At 42.0% G+C, this 24,189-nt stretch overlaps 1 protein-coding gene across 10 annotated transcripts in view; it reads left to right on the top strand.

Moving 5' to 3' along the window:
* Positions 1–263: 263 nt before the first annotated feature.
* The window catches only part of celf4 (CUGBP, Elav-like family member 4), a 91,802-nt gene continuing 67,876 nt past the window's right edge, over positions 264–24,189 (top strand). For 7 of the 10 annotated variants that reach the window (XM_014407984.4, XM_023152517.3, XM_014407983.4 and 4 more), the window contains exon 1: positions 265–990. In XM_014407984.4, coding sequence (XP_014263470.1) covers positions 714–990 — 277 coding nt within the window. In that variant the 5' untranslated portion in view covers positions 265–713. Of the gene's footprint in view, positions 991–24,189 lie in introns of all 10 variants that reach the window. The other 3 variants (XM_023152518.3, XM_076883854.1, XM_076883855.1) reach the window with 1 other exon arrangement.

Here is a 24,189-nt window from a genome sequence, read left to right as displayed (position 1 = left end):
GAAAGTGTAGTTATTTGCTCTGAGTAGGAGCACAAAGGACCGTATTCTCTATATCTCTCTATTTATAGACCCTCTCCCCTCGGTGGAATGTACCATTGTCTACTTGCCGAAGAAAAGGGGGGGGGGGGGGGGGGGGGGGGACAGAAATATGCTGGGTTTATATATGCCGAGTTTAAAGCCCCCCCTTTATTCTAACCTCCCCTCTGTTCTGGCAGAGATCGAACCGACCCTGTTCGTTTAAACCGAGAAGACACCCTTACAGACTCCTCAATGCAAAAAAAATAAAAGGGTGCCAAGAAGCTGGGACGAAGGAACGTGGGTGTAAATAGACAGTGAACGCTCTTGGTCTCTCTCCCTCTCTCTCTCTTCTCTCTCTCCCTCCCCCTTCTTCTTCCCTCTCTTTCTCTCTCTCTTTTATGAAATCAATGAACGAGTTATTGGTTAGGACATAAATATAAGGAATCAAAGCCTCCACCGGGACCAACGGCACTGCGCGCTTTTGATATGCGTCTTCGCCAAATGCTTCATGTGTTTTCAAATCATTGTAAATACTGGCTTTGATAGGACGAGAGCGGAACCATCCCTGGTACGGCTTGGTCTCGGAACCAAATTTTGACCAAGACTTCCACCAGCTTTTTTCCAACGTAAAACGAGACTCCACCATTACCATCTGCTGCTGTTGTACCCATCCCAACTCACTGGCCGGTCCGAAGATGGCAACTTTAACCAACGGGCAGGTGGACGGCACGGTGCACGGTGTTGGTGTGGTCTCCGCCAGCACGAACGGGCTCGTGAACGGATTAAACCACAGCCACAGCCCGGCGGGATGCCCGGCCACCATCCCCATGAAGGACCACGATGCCATCAAACTCTTCATCGGTCAGATCCCCCGCAACCTGGATGAGAAGGACCTCCGGCCCCTCTTCGAGGAGTTCGGCAAAATCTACGAGCTCACTGTGCTCAAAGACCGCTTCACGGGCATGCACAAAGGTGGGTTATGCCCATATTCCCCGCGACACCTATGGCTCTATTTGTTTTTGCCAGAGTGAAATCTGTCACACGTTTGGTGAGAGCGGGGCGCCTGAATCATGCGGGATTTAATAGGTAGAGCAGCGCAATTGTTGGCCAATTGTTTCTATAGTGCTGGAGCTTGAATTACTTTTCTGCATGTTTATTCGCATTTTGTTTCATTTGTGGCACGTAGAGGGGGACATTATTTCCAGCGTCTGACTTGTCACTGGCTCCCAAAATCAGTGCTTCATTTTCTACCCTATTAAACACACATATGCAAGCATAAGAGTGTCACGAATCGGGAGTCACGACGGCATGAATATGTGTGGGGGGTGATTTTTAGGAGGACCAATGTTCCTATAGTGTGCACGGGAGTATTCACACATCTAGTCCAGCGGTTGTAAACGTGCTTTCATTCACTCTGCTGAATCCTGATTATTAACCTGGTGTTTTCACGTTGCAATAGCAGGGAGGCTGTTTGATTGCCTCAAAGCAATACATTCTGTAAGTCGCTCAGTGTGTGTGTGTGTTGGGGGGTAGTTGGGTGGGGGTTGTGATGAGTTGGCGGGGGAGGAAGGGAGTGAGTGAGGGAGGGTGTGCGCGTGCACATGTACACGAACGTGTGCAACAGTGGAAGGACTATGAGCATGTTGTAATTTTGTGCAGCATTTAAGCCTTTGTCAGTGTTTCAGGTTTGGGTGATCGAAGTGATTCCCTCTTAAAAATAAAAATAAAAAGAAGAAATCGCACTAAAGTGGTGATTGCATATAGAGGTATTATTTTAACCAGTTTTGAAATATTCTAATCAAATACTGCCTTAATAGCTTTTTCTGTACCAACAATGACTGACCCTGTCAGGGTTGCCTTTGTTATAGAATTGACGACAGTGAATCATCATAAACTTTTGATGCAACAGTGTTATATGCCCTTCTGGTGTAATATAAAGAATTGAAGTGCTCCAGCATGAATGATGGTGCCTTACCCTTGCATTTTATTTTCTACTCTCACGGGAATAGTCATTCTGTGGAAATCACCATCTAGTGAGAGGTCACAAATTGATCTGCTATACCTGCAGGACACATCGCAGGGTGAAAAGTAAGCTGCCACTTTTCAGGACCCCTCTCCTTTGCCTTTTAAGCCATCACCCCCCACCCTGAACCTTTGCCTCGTGCAAACAATGTGTGACATCCACCATGTGTCAGGAAATGATTATGATATACAAATAAATTCCAGAGGACAGAGAGTGTGTGCAGACATTGAGGGAACCAAAGAGGCAGGAGAAGAGGAGGAGGAGGAGGAGGGGGGTGTATCTTTTATTAATAGCCCAGCTGTAGTAGAGACTCCCTGTTGGACGGTTAATCACTAGTGGCCCCAGAACTATAGGCATGGCTCGCCAGCTGATTCTAAGAACTGTCTCCTAACTGCGATATACGGTCCTGCTTCCCAGGCTGAGCCCCCGCTTTCATTAGCGAGCCCCCGCTGTGCTCATATTTTAACTAGCTCGAGGCACCAGCTACTCCTTGGCTTACCAGCTCACTGGCTCACTGCGAGCTGTTTGAAGGCCGCGTTTCCCCCGCACCCTGAGGTTTCCGTAGAAGATGCCCAAATTAGCAGTAAAAGACAGTACATCCCACGGATAACGGGCAAAGTGACCGACTGTCGTCGCACTGGGCTTATTGAACACTGCACAATATCGCATGAACTAGGTACAGTAAGCCATCACAGGAAGATAAATGCAGTTCGCAAATATTAAAATATATATACGAAGAACCTGTTTTCTAAAGAGATCACCATTACTGATCTGCAGAAATGAAAGTGAAATTAATCCATGTGAACGAATTTGATAGCAGTTTTATGTATGAACACATTTGAACTGGCTTTCAAGCTGCTACGCTTCCCTGTCAGCTTTTCCGCATATGTGTGGCTCTCCCCTTTCCTTTCAGTTTCTTCAGACTGTTTGCATTTGTCCTCTTACAGAATAGAGAGCATCAAGCTGAGGGCATGATGACCCTTTAAGGTGTGAAATGCTCCAGTGGAGTGAAGTCTATAGAACTGTCCAGCAGAAAAGTCCTCTTCCATCTTTTCTCCTTTTCATTAACTCTGCTTGATTCCATTCATTCCTTCCCTTCCTTCGCTCTTCTTTTCTCTTCACTTTATGCACTGACACCTTGTGTGTTCAGTGACAGTGCATCTTGTTCTGTAATGGTTGTGGTAGTACAAAGCCCCAGCTTGAACCACAGATTGTAGATGATCGACTGCCATTTACTTTACAATTTTGTTCTACCTCTGCTTTTCCATGTAGCACGTAGCTGGTAACTGTTATTGTTAACATGGTAATGCCTTGTCTGGGGATACTTTTGTGTTCATTTAACGTTACTCACAGAGACATGGCATTTTAACAAAGACCTAAGCATGGTTTTCAGGGAGATAATACACAGCTTTTTCTGCTATGGCAGGAAATAAAAGACCCTCATCCTTTTCTGCTATACATCAACAGGCATAAAGAACAGCCTTTGCTATGGTAATGCTACCGCTGAAGAAAGCTACCCCTCTTATTGCTATTGTCAGCTGTGCCTGTGATACTATTGCCATAACCCTCCCCATAATGACCCCATGTATCATTAGTAATCTAGTCTTTAGGATTGTGTCCCCTTGGAATGGAGGGGAGGAGGGAAGCTTGGGACGGAGGTCGACAGAGCTTGGTAGCGGGTGCAGGGACACCAGTGCAGGCCTACATTCTCCCAATGATTTTATTTCTCTCCCCTCTGCGACTCAGCCATGCTAATAGAGGCCATTTATAATGGTCACCGGCTGCTGCTGCTGCTGCTGTTGCTGCTACCAAGCACAACGGGACGGCGAGCACAAAGAGCCAACCCTTTCTCTTTTCTCTGGCAATGCTGCATGGGAGGTGGAGATCCATTCAAGAAGAGCAGGTGTAGATGTGATTGCTAGCACTATTCATCAACCTGATTTCGTGTAATAATCACTGGGGCAATTGAGCTGTGATGATACGGGGGAGCACATTTAATAACCAAAGGTGTTATCTACTGTTTACTGTTGTCACATCATCACGCAGCATTGTATTTCTTGGCAAACCTTTATTGTCAGCATCTTTCTTTCCTCTTAGCAAACACAACTGTCACCAAGTTTGTTTTAGGGCCATTGTTTCATTTGGTGCTTATTTAATGTGAGTAATATATTTGTCCTTGGTCAAACTAAATACATTAGCAGCGGCTCTCGCCATAGGCTCCGACAGTTAAAGTAGTTACAAAGCTGGAGAGTTGCTCAAAGTCAAGGCAGGTGTTGAAAACTCATTTAGAGTTGGGCCAAATTGTCCGTTTTGACCTGGGAAGTGATGTAAGCGAGGCGCCACAGGTCTTTGGCCGAGACTACACCCTTTCATAAGGCTTTCTCAACTTACACAAGACACTACTAACCCAATGAAAAGAAATGGATTGGCTGTTAAACCATTTTATAAGTCCATCAATACTGCAGAAATTTATTTGAATATTTACGATGGAATATGATTGAAATCAAATAAGCAGAGATGTAGTGTAATGACCGACTGTAATCTTGTTTAAATTTACCCATACTGCAGATGCCTTATGCTGCAGATGGGGACTATAATCTGTGCAGGTCATAAAGGGAGTTATGGTTCTCTCGAATTCCCTCACTTTAGATATTATAGCTCTTTCACCTGAATCTGTCAGGCAAGCAGATTTAGAACAGAACAGCTCATTTGGCTTATCATTCTCAGTGAGGCCAGAAAGTCATGATGCCAGTAACATGAAAGGATCTTTTTTTTTTTCAGGAAATTGTATGTTACAGGTTGTTGGATGCAAAAAAAAATTATTTATTTATTTTTATTTTTAAAAAATGGGGCAATAAAACCAAATTTAGCTTTGAACAAGAAAAAGAACGAAGTACGGGTGTGTGTTTTCGTCCTGCAGGTCTGCGTTAATGCAGCATGCGTTCCGGCCGAAAAATTTCACTCCGGTTGCATCATCCTCTCTGTGGGATCCTTCCCTCTCCTCCTTTCGCATTCAGTTTTGGATGACTGTGTGAGTGAGTGTGTATGTTTATGTGCTCCTTGTCTCCTTGGCCCGTGTTCCACTCAGCGCCGTTCAGAATGCACGCTCAGGTCTCACATTGTGCTCCAAATTTATGAAGATGCATCGATTTCGAGTGTTTCGTCAGGGAGAAAGGCAGCATGTGTCGTAGAGGAAGGCACTTCATACCAAAGTAAACTCAACAACCGGTGCCATACCGCGCCCACTGCCCTGGCAGAGCCCAGAACTGCCAAGCAACAAGAAGAAATCGAGAGGCGGAGCCAGAATGAGGAGTACAGTGAGTCTAATTTGTCACGAGGACCGTTGTCAAACCAGTGCTGCCTCTGTTGTCCATTATTATTGGAGGGGACTGTCAGATGGGGGCTGGCTTATGGCCGAGCGGGGAGCCAGTTAGTCACACTGAGAGATGGTCTGACCAAGCCAAAGGAGGCAGTGCTCATGGAGCTTGTGCAAGGATTAGCATGCTAACAGCAGGTTTGGAGTTATGTGGCCTGTCAGAGAGGTGGAGCCCTCTGGCTCCCCTGACCTCGGCAGTCCTCTCATTAAACCACTGACCTTTACATACACAGAGAATTATGTAAAGAGAAGGCTGTGCACCTGCCTGTTCACCTCATTTCATGTCCTCAAGATTGATGCAAATCAACTGACACACACTAAGCATTCAACCTGCAGCAAACTTTCTTTTTTTATCTTTTAATAATTTTTGTTAATAACAACAGCATACTTTCTAATAACTGTTTCTTTCCTCCACTAACACAATGCACATCATTTTTGTATAATTAGAATTCAAAAATTAGAAACAACTGCCTTGTGGTTCAAACCTGTTCCACGTGATAAAGTTGTGGCCAACAGCGGTCAGTGGCGGTGACAGATGTTTCCAACACTTTTTAAGGTGACTCTTTGAAAAACTTGTATGTACATTATAAAAGCTTTCTTGTGTTTTGACAGAGTTAACCCAGGGCTGAGTTCAAATAAAGCATGCCTTAAATCTTTCAACAACATTTGGCTTTTTAGTTTTTCATAAAAAGATTGCTGAGATGCTTGCGCCACAATCTGCGTTTTTTTCTGTCTTTGTTTCCTAATCTTGCTTTCTTATTGCTGTGTTCATTGCCCCCGTGTGCTTTTTTTTTTCAGAGGATGAAAAAAAAACAACCTTTTTTTGACAAGTGCTCCTTGGAGAGGTAAATGTTTTCGGTTTTCAAGGTTCTTGCATCAGTTAAATATTATTGTGCTTTGTGGTAAATTTTTTAAAAGTTGATGCTTTGGGCCTCCTCAATCTTTTAGCTACCCTTAATACTACTTCAACGCCCCCTGCTTCAAGCACCGGTGGCCGATTGTGGAGATGGAGAATGCAATAATTTTGAAATGTTGGAAAGTCTTACATGTTTTTTTTGAGTTTCATTTTGTTTTGCTGCTGATTGTGTTCAAGTCTGCAGTGCTAATCATAGAGCTTCCTGTGAGGAAGAGCTTTGTTTTTCCTTTCAGCTTAATAAGGTTTCCTTCAGTTTTTCAAAATTTTAATGTATTTCGAAATGATAGAGATGATATATAAAAGCATTGTCATGGAGCTGCATGTATGCTAATATAAAAAAATATAATGTGTCTTTTTTCTTTGTTTAACTGTCTAGATTTTGCATTTAGTTTCATTTCTAGAATACTTATCTGTGGCATACAACTACACAGGCACTCCACTCTATATGTGGTTGTTGAGTGTAAAAGGTTTAACAATAGTTACTTTTGTTCAGCAGTCAAAGGATTATGAATCTCTTCTGTTTTTGAAGTTAGAAGCTGGTGTTTTGCCTTTTCGATTAGAACTTCTGGCTCCTTTTATCAAGCTTTGCACAGTCAGGAGGCATTATGGTCGGAAATTTTATAATACACATATCTGTGTCTGTGCACCTGTGTATTTAAAGCGAGGTATATATACATTTTCTATATATATCTGTCATCTGATCATCTTTTTATATGCATACAGTTTAGAATTATGTGATCTGTGCGTATCAGCATACAAGAAAACACAGTGCCACATGTGCTTACAGTGCTGTGAGTTCAATCATAGCCACAGTAGCGCTCAAGAGTGACTTTTTTTAATGCTTACTAATATATCTTGGGTCCAAACCTGATTCAAAATCTCAGTATGCTCATAAAAACGGGCCCAGCTGCAGCTCTCTACTGCAGAGGCTTTCCACAAGGAAATAGCAGCATGACACAGCAGCAATATGAAAAATAGAACCAAAGTTTGTCACAGCCAACTGTGGCAATGGCCCATTAATGCATACCCTGCAAGCATTAATTCTTGTTACATATCCGGCTCCAAAGGACTCTCATTCCTTTCAGTCCCCGTTCAAATAGATTAATATTGTTTCTGTTTTGACCCTGTCTTATATTGTTCTCGAGGCTAAATTTGGTTTTAATATCACAAAAGCAAATCATTGCTACTACCTTGCAAACAGACACAGCTTTTTCAGACTGTAATGCATGTACTTTCAATTACCGTTTTAGCTCCTACAAGACTGTTTCATGTAGACTAAACAAATCATTCGGCTTTGGAGATTTATGCTTTATAGGAAGTTGAATTGATGTTTATTCTCAACCAAATTGCTAAGCATAACTCAAAGTGGCGTATCTAGGTCCATCTGCTAGGATATTCTAAGGCAGGGATTACATGAGCCGTGTGCTATCGTTGCACGCAGAAAACACCTCATGGGCTGTCAAGCATGTGTGACTTGTCAGGCCAGATGCATATTTAGTCTTCTCTGTATGCTTGCATACAACCTCATACGCTGCGCCATGACTGCCACATTTTGAGCGTCCCTGATTCCAATTCCGTTTCTTCCCATCTCCCTTCATGCCTATTTCATGCCCCCTCCAATTAAAAATGCACCACGTTGACTTGTAAAAGGAAGGTGGGAATGGAGGTTAGGGCTTTTCAAAGAGCCCCCTCAATTATTCAAAGGCAAGTTTGATTCAGAAAATGGAGGATGATTAATAAGTTGATGCCACTGATGATGCCATAGCCCTGACACTACACACTGCCCTGTCACACCTGGAGAAGAGAGACACGTATGTGAGGATGCTGTTTGTAGATTACAGCTCAGCATTCAATACCATCGTTCCCTCGAAGCTGGACAGGAAACTGCAGGATCTAGGACTGAGCAGCTCCCTCTGCAGCTGGATCCTTAGCTTCCTGTCTGACAGACGCCAGGTGGTCAGACTGGGCAGCATCACCTCATCCCCCATCACACTGAACACTGGTGCTCCACAGGGGTGTGTACTGAGCCCTCTCCTGTACTCCATCCTGTACTCCATCATTGTGAAGTTTGCGGACGACACTACAGTGGTGGGTCTTATCACCAACGGTGATGAGACGGCTTACAGGGAGGAGGTCAGCGCCCTGACCCACTGGTGTCAAGACAACCATCTCACCCTCAACGTCGCAAAGACAAAGGAGTTGATAGTGGACTTCCGGAGGTGCAGAGAAGTACACACCCCCATCACCATCAACGGCGCTGCTGTGGAGAGAGTGAGCAGCTTCCGGTTCCTTGGTGTACATCTGGCTGAGGATCTTACGTGGTCAGTACACACAAACAAAACAGTGAAGAAGGCGCAGCAGCGCCTCTTCTTTCTCAGGAGACTGAAAAGATTCGGCATGAGCCCCCGCATCCTCAGGACCTTCTATCGCTGTGCCATTGAGAGCATCCTCACTGGATGCATCACCACCTGGTATGGCAACAGCACCGCCTACAACTGCAAAGCTCTCCAGCGAGTAGTGCGGTGCTCTGAACGGATAATTGGAGGTGAGCTTCCCTCCCTCCAAGACATCTACAGGAAGCGGTGCCTGAGGAAAGCGGGGAGGATCATCAAGGACTCCAGTCACCCCAGCCATAAACTGTTCAGACTGCTTCCATCAGGAAGGAGGTTCTGCAGCATCTGGTCCCGTACCAGCAGACTGAGAGACAGCTTTTTCCATCAGGCCATCAGACTGCTGAACACGTCATAGACACCTCACCTCCACTACTGGAACTTCAACATTATGCACTCCACACTGTATATAAATGCCACTTGTTTTGCACATATTCAACTCTGTATATTTTATATATTTTATTATTATTATTTTATTTTATTTTATTTTTTTACTATTTAATTTGTAAAAATGTGTATACACACACACACACACACACACACACACACACACGTAGGAAAATATTTAGTATACACATCCAGAAATGCATACACTATTATATATTGTACATATATTTATTAGTTTCAGGTTGGCCATTCTTGTATTTTGCTCGTTTGTGTTGTTGTGTTTGCACATCTCTGTTGCTTGTGGGGCTCGCACACAAGAATTTCACTCGCATGTGCTGTGCCAGCGTGCCTGCACATGTGATGTGACAATAAAAAGTGATTTGATTTGATTTGAAGTTATGTGGAAGTTTTCGAGGGTTTGGGTAGCAAATGTAGTGCAAGATGTTCTGACAAAACTAGGAAAAGCATCAACCAAACAGACATGTTTGTTGTAAATTAGGCTTGACAAGTTTTGACTTCCAGAGTTAGCCTCATATCAAAACTACTTGTTCTCTTTGTAATATATAAGTGTGGTTTCATGAGTTAGCTACTTGCTTCAGAAAAGATTTGTAACTGCTCAGTTTTCTGTTCGGGGAAAATGTGTAGTTTGCACAATCCTGAACGACATCAGCTTTGAATTTGTATATCAAATTTGTATTTGTTTCTGAATACCCACTGGGTCCATTTTCATTCCCTCCAAAATGTGCATTTTGCCATCAGATATTACCATTCAAATGATATTGGCATCACATTGAGGGAAAGTACATCAAGGCTTTATTCTGTCCTGCTGGTTGGAGAGCAGATAGACCAAAACATATCGCTGCAGAGGGAGATGGTGCAAGAGTGCGTAAAACGACAAGGAGCTCTAGACAGAGAGAGCGAGAGAGACTGGGGGAGAGAGCAGGAGAGAGGGAAGCAGAATTAGAGACATGTTGAAACAGGGATGATGTAAGAGAATGCGTGAAAAGAGGCAAGGGAGATCCATGGAGGAGAGCGCTTGGGTGGGGGGCTGCACACAAAGACAAAAAGAGAATATCAAGAGCCAGAGCGATATAAAAGAAGGAGAGCGGAGATTGTAAAGGAAGGTGCAGTCTAAAAATGGAGGCATGGAGAGATTGTTCAGTGACAGACACGGAGTGAGAAAAAGGAACGAAAGGGAAGACGGAAGGGGCTGAAAAGAAAAGACCGAAAAGCAGGGATGGGAAACGACAGGCAGAGATAGAAGTAAAAAGAGTGAGGGAGTCCCAGAGACAGATGTCGCCCTCGCTGGCCCCGGCAGATTGATAGCTCCTGGCCCAGTTCCATGCCAGGCTCTGACCCCTCTGTCCTCTGCTGTAATTTATAGGCTGCATTTTACCAGATTTAAGCACTACTCTGTGGCCATCATGGCTTGAGAAGGGAGAATGACCTTCCTGGGATGGGAGCAGAATTAGACCCCTGCAGCGCCCAGGTGCCCCAGGGGTAAATAAGGAAGTGCCCTCCATATTAGCATGATCTCTGACAACATGTTAATTGGACTTGTATACTTGTCAGTGGTGTGTGTGTCTGTTTGTGGATTTTCCTCACATGCTACTTTTTGAAGTTTGATCTTGACTGCTATTTAAAGTTGCTCACGTGAGGGTGCAGCTGCATAGGTCGCTTGTGGACAGAAACAACTTTTTACTGAAAAGGTCTCAAAGACTTTAGAGTCAGACCTGTTACAGATCGTCAACTTTTCTTTATTATCAGGTGTGTTTCCAGAATCACTAAAAACTGCTGTAATCAAACCTATACTGAAAAAGGACAATCTTGACAAGACACAAATGAACAACTACAGGCCGATCTCAAATCTCCCGTTTTTAAGTAAGATCAGTTACTTCTTAAAACAGAATAATTGCTACCTTGCCTTCCAGTCAGGTTTTAGACAGAACCACAGCACTGAAACCTCTCTGACCAAAGTGTTTAATGACATATGTCTGAATACAGACAGTGGAAAAATGTCAGTCCTAGTTTTACTGGATCTCAGTGCAGCATTTGATACAGTTGACCACAACATATTACTCAAACGACTGGAGAACTGGACAGGTCTTTCAGGAACTGTACTAAACTGGTTCAAAACATACGTAGAAAACAGGAAATACTTTGTATCAATAGGTAACTTCACATCTGAGCAGACAAGTATCACATGTGGAGTTCCCCAAGGTTCCATCTTGGGACCCCTTCTGTTTAACATCTACATGCTCCCACTGGCACAGATTATAAACAACAACAAAATAAACTATCACAGCTATGCAGATGACACACAAATATATATCACAATGTCACCAGGAGACCGAGGCCCTGTACAGGCTCTTTGTAAATGCATTGAGGAAATCAATGACTGGTTGTGCCACAATTTTCTCCAGCTAAACAAAAACAAAACTGAGGTAATAGTCTTTGGCGCCAAAGAAAAACGATTACAGGTCACCAGAGAACTTCAATCTATACATCTAAAAACCACAAACCAGGCGAGAAATTTGGGTGTAGTGATGGATGCAGACCTAAACTTAGAAAAACACATTAAGACAATAACAAAGTCAGCTTACTATCACCTCAAAAATATTTCGAGGATAAAAGATCTGATGTCTCAACAGGACCTGGAAAAACTAGTCCATGCATTCATCTTTAGTAGGCTTGATTACTGTAACAGCATCTTTACAGGTCTACCTAAAAAATCAGTCAGACAACTACAGCTCATTCAGAACTCTGCTGTTCGAGTCCTCACTAAGACCAAAAAAGTGGACCACATCAGTCCAGCTCTGAGGTCCTTACACTGGCTGCCTGTCCGTCAGAGGATAGACTTTAAAGTTCTGATGCTGGCCTATAAAGCTCTGAATGGTTTAGGACCAAAATACATCAATGACCTCCTGACCCAGTATGAACCATCCAGATCCCTCAGGTCATCTGGATCCGGTCTTTTATCAGTTCCCAGAGTCAGAACCAGACACGGAGAAGCTGCATTCAGCTTTTATGCTCCTTATATCTGGAACAAACTCCCAGAAAGCCTCAGATCAGCTGAAACACTCAGTTTATTTAAATCCAGGTTGAAGACTCACCTGTTCTCAGCTGCATTTGAATAAAGCACCAAATCCACACTTTAAGCTTAAATTTCAAAACTTACATTTAACTACTGATTTTATCTACTGTTCTGATTTTATCTGTTTTGATTTTATATACTGTTGTTTGTTTGTTTGTTTGTTTGTTTGTTTGTTTGTTTGTTTGTTTGTTTGTTTGTTAATTAGTTAGTTAGTTTATTTGCTTGTTTTATTCAATTTTAAATCATGCTTTTTATTTGTTCTTGTTTCTAATGTCTCTGTAAAGCACTTTGAATCACCTTGTTGTTGAATTGTGCTATACAAATAAACTTGCCTTGCCTTGCCTTGCCTTGCCTTGCCTTGCCTTGCCTTGCCTTGCCTTGCCTTGCCTTACTGCATTACAGAGGTTTTCTATTGTCACTGGCATGCTTCAGCTGTGTTGCATCAAAATTGAATGCAATATGCATTTCATCTCATGCAGCAGAAATCCTGGACAACCCAGGATTTTTTTTTCTTTTTCTGAAAGAAGTTCAAGTGCCAAAAGTAACAACTGTAAAAATTTACAAACTTCTTCCTTTTTTTTTTGTAATGCAGATGTTTCATTTTAGTTTGGAACTGACTAGCTGTTAAAGCTGAAGAACCACCAGATCTTTATTTATGGAAAAATTAGTTGAAATCTGTATTTGCTGTACTGTGTAAAATTTGTGCAACTTATTGCTTCTGTGCAACTTACTGCTTAAAAGTGTATTGTGCAATTTATTTAAGGTTTTCAGGGGGAAAGAAATCACAGTGGTCTCAAAAACTCACAAAAACTCTGGTATCAAATATGTAACTTGTTGTTATAGGGTTAAATAACAAGTTAACAAGCTGCGACGTGGGATTTGCCTGCAATCTAAAGCCCCCTGTCAAACATAGCTGCCTGGAAAAAATAACCGAGCATTCGTGTTCATCACATGTAAGCTGATGTAGAAAATATCTTTTATGGTCTTTAAGAAGGTTCCATTCCACAAATCTGCACCTCAAAAAGGAGGTTTGAACTTGCATGGACTTATGAAGCGTATTAGCTCACGCCTTTATTTAATTTGGCTTTAATTAGAAGCAGATTGTTGGTGCAAATTAAGTGAAAAAGACTCTGTGAAACTTTGTATTGTGGTTCTTGCAAAGTAAATATGGTGCATGTGTGTGTGTGTGTGTGTGTGTGTGTGTGTGTGTGCGTGCGTGCGTGCGTGCGTGCGTGCGTGTGTGTGTGTGTGTACATGCACATCTGGAGCGTGGCCCCTTGTAGACTAACTTGGCTGGCTAGCTGGTGGGCTCAGCTGGGTTTGTGCTTGGCCATTCAGAACGCTACCTCAATGCACAAATCAGCCCAGGGAATGATCTGGACAGAAAGCCTTCAGCAAATTATTACAGATTTGCAATTTAATGGCTTCGGAGGTCTCTCCCAGCCCCACACAGGTTCCCAATGAGACAGAGCCTATTAGTTTGGTCCTTTAATCACAGAACAGGAGATGGAACCCTGGCCAAACCTATACATAGCCTGCTTCACTTGGTGTGGAATGATTTCATGGGGTTTATAGATAGAGACAGTGAAGTCTGTGTGTGTGTGAGAGTGTGTGAGCACTGGGTAGTTGATAAGCTTTGCTTTCCCCGGAGCAACAGAAGTGTGTGTGTGTGTGTGTGTGTGTGTGTGTGTGTGTGTGTGTGTGTGTGTGTGTGTGTGTGTGTGTGTGTGTGTGTGTGTAGCAGAGAGAGAGAGAGAAAAGTGTTCTTACTTTATAGACTGTTCATCAATACTGTAAGGACGCAGTGGGCAGCAGCAATTAATTTGGCATTGGCTTTACCTAAAGCTAACAAAAACTTTCCCAGTAGTTTAGAAGAAATGTCAAACTAGTGGTAGAAATCCATAATAACCATCAGTAATAAATAGTAAACTGTTAACTGAACTCAAGTGAACAGTTATTTCACAATTACCAAACAGTATATTCACTAGTCATTTGTAGTGTTACAGTTTATGCCTTTTATAAGACAAAGGTTCAGTCATGTGAATTTCCTCAACATCATTTTTATGTCCATTAAAGCAGGTGTTATAAACCTAGGTGTTATTATTCATTATGATTTAATTGTATACAGCAATGAAAAGTAAGTGACATACTCAGTTTACCATTGATTGTTAGTCATTGATTAAAAGTTACCAAATTAGTTTGTCTGTGAAGGTTCTCAGTCATCCAGGTCATCGTAGTCAAAGGAGCTTCAGACGCTTTTCGTTGCAAGCTCCTTTGACCAAATTAGTTTGCATTGGCATTTTCTGAAAACGTTTCCATCCAAACATTTTTTATTCTCATGTGTAAAAGATACTGAATTCTGTCTAATATTTTTTATACAAGGGAAAACATTTTGAAACTTATCTTAAAAAGAAAACAGCAAAATGTAAAATGTTCACTGAGCAGATTTGCTGTTCACAGCATCCATAGAAATGCAGTTATGTTTTGAGGTGATGTTCTCGCTGACACACCTCAGTGTGTGTGTACTGCTTTAGGCTTTCAAATCCATTTCCAAAACCCAGATTTTATTTGCAGTTTATTAGATTTAGGTTGAAGAGGTTTAAGCTCCCATGTTTTGGGAAATTAGAATTTTACTTCGGAAGATATTCATACAGAATGAAACAATGCATTTAGATAAAGGCGTAGCTTTAACGGCGATACTATTTGTTACAGATAAATGACTTGTGTTTCAGAGGGCGCTTGAGACTTTTCCCATAGCCATAGTTGCCCTGATTAATGTGCCATCGATGCAAAATGTAAAAACTATCACTCCAATCTGCCTTTCAATGTCCCAATTTGTCCAAGAGGAAGCCAAGCTTTCTAAATGAGCTGGATAAAAGTGACTGCCAAAGGGGATGAATATATATAATTATCTGCGGCTGGAGCGCCAACAAAGGGACTTTGAAAATCAACTTTGTGCGCCAAAGGCTTCATTAGTCTGACGACAACAAAATGTCCCCTTAACTTGCAGGCGGAAAGACACAGGTATCTGCAAAGCTATTAAAAGCCAGCAGTCGCGCAGCCTTGTGTAGCCCAGCCACTATCTGTTTGGGATTAGAAGCTGTTTAATGCGCTAATGTTAATATGCTAATGTGTTAATGTTATGTTAGTGAATTATTAGGTGATTTAAGAAATGGCTGGCTGCTGTTTTGTTGGTCTTACGCACTGACACGTTAGAAAGGATGGATAACTGTGTTTACTTTGTATATGGAAATCCCTGAGTGTCTTTCATCTGTCCTTCCTATAGCGACTAGTGGTCCATGTTAGCTTTGCAAACATCTTAATTGTGTTAAATGAAGGAAAAAGGGGGGAAGATTAAAAGCCATTAATGTGTGTTGTGTGAGGATATGCTATTCCCGGGACAGTGCTTTTGTTCACTTTGCCAAAGCAGAGCAGAGAGTTTCACCTTGAAACTCAATGCACACCAGAATCATTGTCATTGTGCCTACCTAAACCACTGCTGTCTCTCATTCTCACTGTCAAACTTGCTTTGCTCGTCTTTGCATTTCTTTTTGTGATTGCCTCTCTCCATCCTTCTTACTCTCTTTGTACGTCTCTCCCATTTTCTCTCTGTCTCTCTCGTGCTTTTCCCTTTGTAGCCCGGTTTCTCTTCATTGCTCTCCCTCTCTCTGTCTGTCTGTCTAAGCGTCAGATAATCTCACTGGGGGAGACTTTAGAGGACTCTCCATCTGTGTATAAATAGCTCTGGATGAATTATTGAGGGACCTGGGGTTGCTAATAATCCCGCAGGACCCATCTGACAATGACACAGAAGATGGAGGGAAAACAATTACGCAGGCTTTCTCCTTCAGAAGAGTGGGAATGGGGATGGGGGGAGGGGGGGAACTCCGCGGCCTCTGGGAGCCTCCTCACGGGGCCCAACATCTTGGCTAATAAACCCAATTAAGTCTCCGGAATCAATCGGAGCCCCGGGGGCGTCCTCTCTCTTCCTTCCCCGGACGGTGTGCAACAACAGGAAGTGTAATGATTCATGTTCCCCCTTCTGCATTTGGATCGTCCTCTCATCTCCATCTTGCAGGTTGGCAAGGCGGACGGGACAGGACAGGATGTCCGCTGAGGCAGGATAATAGGACAGGGAGAGGAAAGGAGAAGAGAGAGGCAGGTGGAGTGGCGAGGAGCTCAGAGGAATATTAATGGGAGTCTTTATCCTGTAAGTGTTTTACCAGGGGGATGAGACATGGGACCACTCCCATGACAGAATTCACTTTGTCTTCTTAGTGATACATGATTCATCCGGAGATGGATTCTTGATTAATCAGCTTTGCCTGGTCCTTGTCTGACTGTTGACCCTCTATCTATCTATCTATCTATCTATCTATCTATCTATCTATCTATCTATCTATCTATCTATCTATCTATCTATCTATCTATCTATCTATCTATCTATCTATCTATCTATCTATCTGTCTGTCTGTCTGTCTGTCTGTCTGTCTGTCTGTCTATCTATCTATCTATCTATCTGTCTGTCTGTCTGTCTGTCTGTCTGTCTGTCTGTCTGTGAAAAAAGCATAATAAACTTTGCTGAAGTCTGAATGTTGAATTTATGTTCAGTTAATTTCAGTCAGTCAGTATCCCCATTCAAATCCACACAGCAACTTTTGAACATGTTAATTTTAGATCCATTAAGCGAGTGCAGCGTGAGCAGGTGTGACTCATGGTTCGTGTTTCACTGTCAGTTTTTTCCAACTAAGAAAAACCTACAAGTACCATTTCATAACAAAATCTCTTAGTAAAGCAGACTACAGATGATGAAAAAACATTGTGCACACAACTGTCACACACACTGGGCCGGTATAGTCTGTCTCTTAATGGTATTTATACACAAGAAACCAAAAAATCACCATCACCATCTATAAATCCTATACTGCTGTGTAGTGCTGTTTTTGAAGGAGCGTTCTGGTGTCCCACAGTAGTCCAAACACTCCTTAAGAGGTTTTTCCACTGACTAAAGTATAATATTCCCATATAATACATTGAACTATAGTAACATGAGCTCAAAAATGCCCATTTGTTATCTGTCCCACATTGTTTTATTAGTCTCTGCCTCAATAAATTTCCCACAGTGACTGACCTGGTATGTCCGGGTTCAGACTTTAAGTTCGTCATAGGAGTCACTGCAGTTTTAATAATTCATATAATGAAAAGCTAAAATTAGTCCCCCCCCAAAACATTTCCTGACAAAATGGCAGCGGCAGGATGGGAGTGAGGTGATTCGTCTGCCTGGATTTTTGGGACATTTAACGTCTGTGTTTTGCCATCAGGGGAGCTTTTAACAAGCTCATACAAGTGGGTGTTGGAGCATCCATGTTTCATGGGATGCACTCAGAGTGAGTGCTGTTTAAGAAGGTATTTTATTTTGTGCTATGAGAGCTGAAGCATCACATGCGTGCTTTTTCTGTGCACGCCTCACGTCATGCGATTGTATGAATATGTGGACGTTTTCAGTGCACTCGGGATAAGGGGGGGGGAGTGGAGGTTGAGTGAGGGTTGTTGCAACTCTGTGTGTGTGTGTGTGTGTGTGTGTGTGTCTGTGGGGGCAGAGGGAGTTGACACTGTCCTAATGATGCATTTTCTACTCCACTGATTCAATGGCTGTGCTCTCCACTAAATCCTTCACATGCAACACATTAAAGCTGGCCCTTTTTCCTCCTTCACCGATCGATTAGCACAGCTTAGAGACGGCAACTCTGGCAAGCAGGGCGAGAGATGGGACTTGTTGTCTTCAGGGACTTACGCGCACACAAACACAAGCACAAACCATTTAAAAGTTCTCATTGTTTCTCACGCATGTATGTCACAATCAAAACAAAAGAAACAAACGAAAAAGGCTTTTTATTCATCTTTAGTTGTAATGTTAGAAGGCATCAGGTCAGCTCATCGTTACTCCCAGCTCATTACATACTGATGCATCGCTGTTCACTGTTCCTTTACTGTCATTGTTTTTTAATATCCAAAGTAGAAAAGCATTGAAGCATAGAAAGGTTAGATTAGGAGTCGGTGCTATAAATCAGATGGCCTTCAACCCTAAAAAGAACACATGAAAACAACCCTTTAACCACCTTAACCAGATGTTAAAAGGCAGACTCCCATCTGCTGCTTCTCCTGCGTATCCTTGGAGACGCTGACAAGTCCCATGACAGTGACAATCCCAATCATTTTCCTACAGTGTCATACCGCTTAGATGTGTAGGGACTTCTGCTGAAGTCTAAAACACTACCCCGCTCATTGAAAACGACGTTGCATCGGGGGGAAAACGTTTTTAGTTTGCATGAATCTGTAATGTCGATTGTTTTTGTCTCCCTTTATTATCCCCCTAAATGTACCACATTGAAATGTAAAGTTACCTGGTTTTCAAAGCTTCTATTATCTGAAATAAGGTTGTTTTTATTCCCACATCTTTCAGGGCAATCTGGGAGTAATTTATTCTGGGTATTTTTCACTGTGCTGCTTAAAATTCACATTCAAACCATGAGCAAGCTTTGATTTGCCTTGATGATTTAACAGTTTTGCAGAAAATGCCCAGTTATTAAAATTTATTTTACACCCCGAGTCAATCAGAACTTAGTATTCACACAGAATACAGTATAATGACTTTTATTTTACGATCTTCATATCCTCATCTCCAAAAGTAATTTAGTTACAACCGGAGTCCCCTTTATTGTTCAAAATGACTATGTCCTGCACTTTTAAGAATGGAAAAAAATATAACAGACGTACAGAAGTGCCGTCCCTCAGAGATTCATCCATCACCTGGTTATTAACATTTGCTCTATCTATTCCTGCTCTCTGCTTCCCTCAGTGGTACGCTTGTTGTGCGTTTCTATATTATGGATTCTTCCAGTTCCCCCCGAAGAGAGGGCTGAGGGATCTGCATATAGCTGCCTATGGGAGAGCTGAGACTGCTATTACACTCTATTACAAATGAATTCACCTCCTCTTTCATAACACTGCCCCTTAGTTCTGCCTCACTCTGCTGAAATAATATCATAATCAAGACCAACATTCATTCGTCCCCTGAAACAACTCCTGAATTTTTAAGGCCTCTTTCACGCAGTGAAAAAAAAAGATGCTCGATTTGAGCAACTGAGTTATTTTTTTCCACTCGTACACTCAGTTCTGTTCTCTGAGCTCGTACTGTGGGCTTCAAAGTGCTTTTTTTTTTTTTCATTTAATCAGCGATTACAGCAGCCAATTAAAGATTTTAAGACGATACAGGAGAAAGTTGGCGTGTTCCCGGAGACCTTGGCTGTGTCCCCTAAAATAGCCTCTATCCTCTGTCTCTTTCTTCCTTGGTGAGTAATGATCTGAAAGGTCAGCAAAGGTGAAGGGGATATGAGCGGCTGCTGCTCACTTTATTGAATTACTATTCCTCGCAGAACCAAAAGTGAGGGGGCTTGTCTGGGCTTTTACGTTTCGATATCAGATTTACTTGGAGATATGTGACTTTTTTTTCTTTTTTTCTCAAGTCTGCCACTTTAAGTCATCCTAAACATTTCCCTGTATACATATGCATTAGAGAAATGGCGAGAATGATTCTGCAGCGAATAAAGATAAGATGGGAATATAGCTATAGAGACATGGTTTTAATAGCTGTGTTTATTTTTTATTTTTTTAAAGCAGTTTTTTTCCTCTGCATTGCAAGTATTAACTTTACTCTTTTAATTTTATTGCATTTGAAAACCAGATACAGACTGAATAGCAATTGTATGGCTCATACCGAGTGTCCCAGTTAAAGCAGTACAAGGGCAACTGTATCGTTGAGAAACTCTTTTAATATAACACTTATTAGTATTCCACTTTTGCACTCAGTACTACTCATTTTCACCATACGACTAAAAGACCAAGGCTTTATATGCCATTTCTCTGAACACAATAAGTCAAGAATTTTTGTCTTTACTCTGACCCATTTCAAGAGTGAATTGAAGAGCGTTATCTAAGCCTCAGCACTCACAGAAATCCAGTCAGAACGTTCTTGTCTTAAGGTCAATCTTTTAAAAAGGAGAAAAAAAACATTCCTCTGTTTATTGAGCAAAGTCTGTCCTTGGTCAACCCTTTCAGGTGAAGATAAGTGCTAACAGAAGTGAGGTAGGGGGAGACGTGGAGATTTCTATTGACTGACTGAAATTGGACAGCCTCAAACAAAGTTTCATGCCAAAGTTTTTCAAGGGAGAGTTCCAGGGATTTCAGCTGTGCCGTGGATAAAGCTTTTTAATGCTATTGACTCTTTTTAGGCTCTTACCAAGTTGTTCTGAAATATTTAAATGATCACTGGGAGTTTCTCCTCATCTGTAGCTGGGAATAAAAGGAGGGAGAGAGAGGGAGAGCGAGAGGAGGGAACTTTTTATGTCCGCCTTTTACAATCCCTGAATTAATAGGCAGAAGATAATTAGAGAACTCTGTACAATAACATTGTCCCTCAAGTTTTTTAGTCTTGGGTGGCATCAGGCAGTGTATGCTGGTAAAAAGTGATTCATGTGTCCGGTAACAGTGCTGAGCACTAATTCATTAGTCCTTTTAATTTTAGTAGGATTATAATTAGTTTCAAAGGAGAATTTGAAGAATGGTGTGTCCCCAACCTGGGCCATGGATGTCACAGAGATCACGGTCGCTATATTGTTTCTGGGAATCTGAGGGTTTTAATTACCTTTACACCCAGTTTACACGTTAAATATGTCGACAGTCTTTAGTTATTAAAAAATAAATAATGAAGTAGCATATAGATACATTTTTAGTATTTGTTTAACATTTGTTCGAATTGCTATAGCATGGAGGTTAGCTCTGGTGCCTCGTAGCAAGAAGGTCTTGGGTTCAAATCCACCATCTGTCCTGAGCCTTTCTGTGTGGAGTTTGCGTGTTCTTCCAATGTCGCATGAGTTCTCTCCAGTTACTCTGGCATGCTCTCACAGTCCAAAGACACACAGTTGGTGGAGTTAATTGGTGATTCTAAATTGCCCATAGGTGTGGTTGTCTATAGTAGCTGGGACCCTGAATTAGATAAGTGGATCAGAATGGACTGGTGAACTGATAAATCTATGTTGCTACTTACTAACGAGGTAAACTGTTAGATTGGATGAAATGGCAACATATGTACGTCTACATGTAACATACCACATCCTCAAAACCAGGAAAGGTTGTGTGGATTCCTTCTATTTAAAAAAAAGTTAGCAACAGATTACAGCACTTAGCTCCTCATGAGCTAAAATATAACCCAAAAAAATCAAATATCTGATTTGCATAACACAAGTTGGATTGAAGCACTCGTTTCAAATCGGGGGTAATGTTAGCCAAAGTCCTGACTTGATACTCGGCATCAGTCATTGAAATGAAGCTTAGCTTAATAAGGAGAATCTGTTTCCATTCAAATGTGCGCATTACATGTTTGAGCAATTCTCCTCTTCACTGCCACTTTCCCACTTCCACTTTACTGTCAAAGTCACTGCAACTTTGCGGTCCAATGATTTTCTTGCCCTCTTATCCAAGACGATCAGTCCACCATCCCTATTCTCTCTGCACATAGCTCTTCTGTCTTCCTGCCTTTCAACTGTCTTTGCATTCCGCTCCATCTCCACCTCATCCTGGATAATCAGAGAGTAACACGAAGTCTCCATCAGCCATCTGCTTACCCTGCTCCATCACCAGCATCTAGACTCTGGGGTCCTGTCCCATTTCCTACTTTTGTTCAGGACACCGCTCTGCTATGTTGCATTATCGGTATCTAATCGCTAAACTCCTCTAGATTCATATATAATGTATATACAGGATAATGTTCTTTGGTATGAATGATCCCTCCTCGTTGAGTTATCTTTTACAACAGAATGTTTAAACAAACAATGAATCAGTCCCATTGGCAACTTGTTGGGCAACCCATTGGCAAAGGCAGCTCATCAAATTTGGGTTTTCCAAATCAACAAGGTCAAAGCTCCATGTGGTCCAACACAGCTGTCGTTTAAATAAGGTCTGGTGATGGCAGATTTCTTTCTTCTTCCTCCACCAGAAAGTATTCAGCCTCCACCATTCCCCTGCTGCTTTCTTTCATCTTCTCTCATTTCCTTCCCCATATTTCTCTCTCTCTCACTCTTTCCCTCCCTCCCTCTTTCGCTGTCTCTCGCTCGTTTTCTGTTTCTCTCCCTCTCAGTGGGTGTGTGTCCCTTTAGGGTGTCTGCTGCAGTTGAGATAAGAAGCGAGTGTAGGACACAGGGGGATGGTGTTCACAGAAGCTAGGTGATCTTATCTACTCTCTCTCCCTCTCCGTCTCTTACCGAGCATCCCTCGCTGTTCTGTTTTTCCTCTCTGCTGTTCTCCTCCCCCTCTTTCTTTTTGCCCTTCTTTCCATCTTCCATCGTCTCTCTCTCTCCTCTCCTCTCACACACACACGCACACATACATTCTCTCAGATCCCCCTCTGCGCTGCTGTTGATTTGAATTTGAAGTGATGGGAAACCAAATTGGCAGCATTGACAGCAGAAACAAACAGCTTATCTCTCTCTCCTGGGCCAATATGGATCTTAGTCAGATACTAGAGCTGCTGCCAGCATCTGACTTGTGACAATGATGATAAATTGAACATTTGTTGACTGTCACTTTTCATGTGTGTGTTGGCGTGCATGCGTATGTGTTTGTATATTTAGTCATGTTAGAGCATCCATCTCTCATACGTGAGTGGATCTAAATAAATGTACTTAGCACATCTTTCATTTTCTTCTATATTACAGTATGCTCTACTTAATACGAGACAGCTATAATATGTAGCTATTTCCAGGTTAAGTTTTAATGTACAAAATGCACAGTGATCACACGGGTTAATATGTAGTAATCCAGCATGTCTTTGGTTGCTTTTACTCTCAGAGTTACATCTGCTGTTGTGATTGGGTAGATTATAAAATGTGGGGAAGGCAGGTGCATTTGAATAAATGGAAATTATGATTTCATAAATAAAATAGATTTACATTTTGTTTTTGTTTGGGAATAAAATACTAAGTGGTGTATTTTATTGGTGATTAGATCACCTAGTTCCTCCACTCTGCATGCCAAAGTGTCTTTGCAGGCAAACAAATACATAACTAACATTATGCAGCCTGTCTTATAATGTTGCACATTCTGTTCTATATACAGTAAATGCAATTCATCACTGTGGGTGTGAAACAGTCAAAACTTTCTGGGAACCTCTGGAGCAAACTGTTTAGCTGAAATATGAAATAATCTCCATATCTGCATCGCAATGTTACATATTCACACACTGCTAATAATTAAAAAATGTTAATGTAAAATGTCATCATGAGTATTTTAGCTTTTGCTACTTAGGTGTATTTTGTGAGTAAAAATTCATTTTTAACATTGCATTTCTGTTCTTGCTTAAAGTAAGCCAAAGGAGTACGTCTTCCTATGTTGAATACGCTGATTGCTGTAGGTGACTGTGCTCCAAACATGTGAATGAGCGTCAGACGTGTGAATCAGAGGCTTGCGTGTCCTTCCTTTGGGACAGCAACGGCATGTAGTGCTAACACGACAGGCCCGGAGAAGACAAGGAGGTAGCCAAGCTGTCAGCGGCCAGCTCCCACTTCGCCTAATGAGAGAGAGGCACGTTAATTAAAAACACCAACAAGCAGAGCTCCCTGGGGTCCCACCATCAGGGCGACCTGGGGTTAAAGACACAGAGCAGAGAGGATGGAAGCTGCTCTCCTTCCACATACTGTACATGATGTTACCCTCAACAACAAATAGCCCCCAGTATTTAAAAAGGACAAAGAGCTTCGAGAAGGGGGTGCATTATTTAAAATGCACTGTGTTTTGGTCTTTGGTCTGTAAGTAGGGGTCTATGATAATCATCTCAGACTTAGGTGCTGATGTTCTCAAAACAAACTATGTACCTTTGTTCTTACAGATTGGAAACAGCAATAACAATAAATATATTATATGCACTATGAA

The sequence above is a fragment of the Maylandia zebra genome, linkage group LG5 (genome assembly GCF_041146795.1).
Source record: "Maylandia zebra isolate NMK-2024a linkage group LG5, Mzebra_GT3a, whole genome shotgun sequence".
Taxonomy (NCBI): Eukaryota; Metazoa; Chordata; class Actinopteri; order Cichliformes; family Cichlidae; genus Maylandia; species Maylandia zebra.
This window is presented reverse-complemented; position numbering and strand designations above follow the sequence as displayed.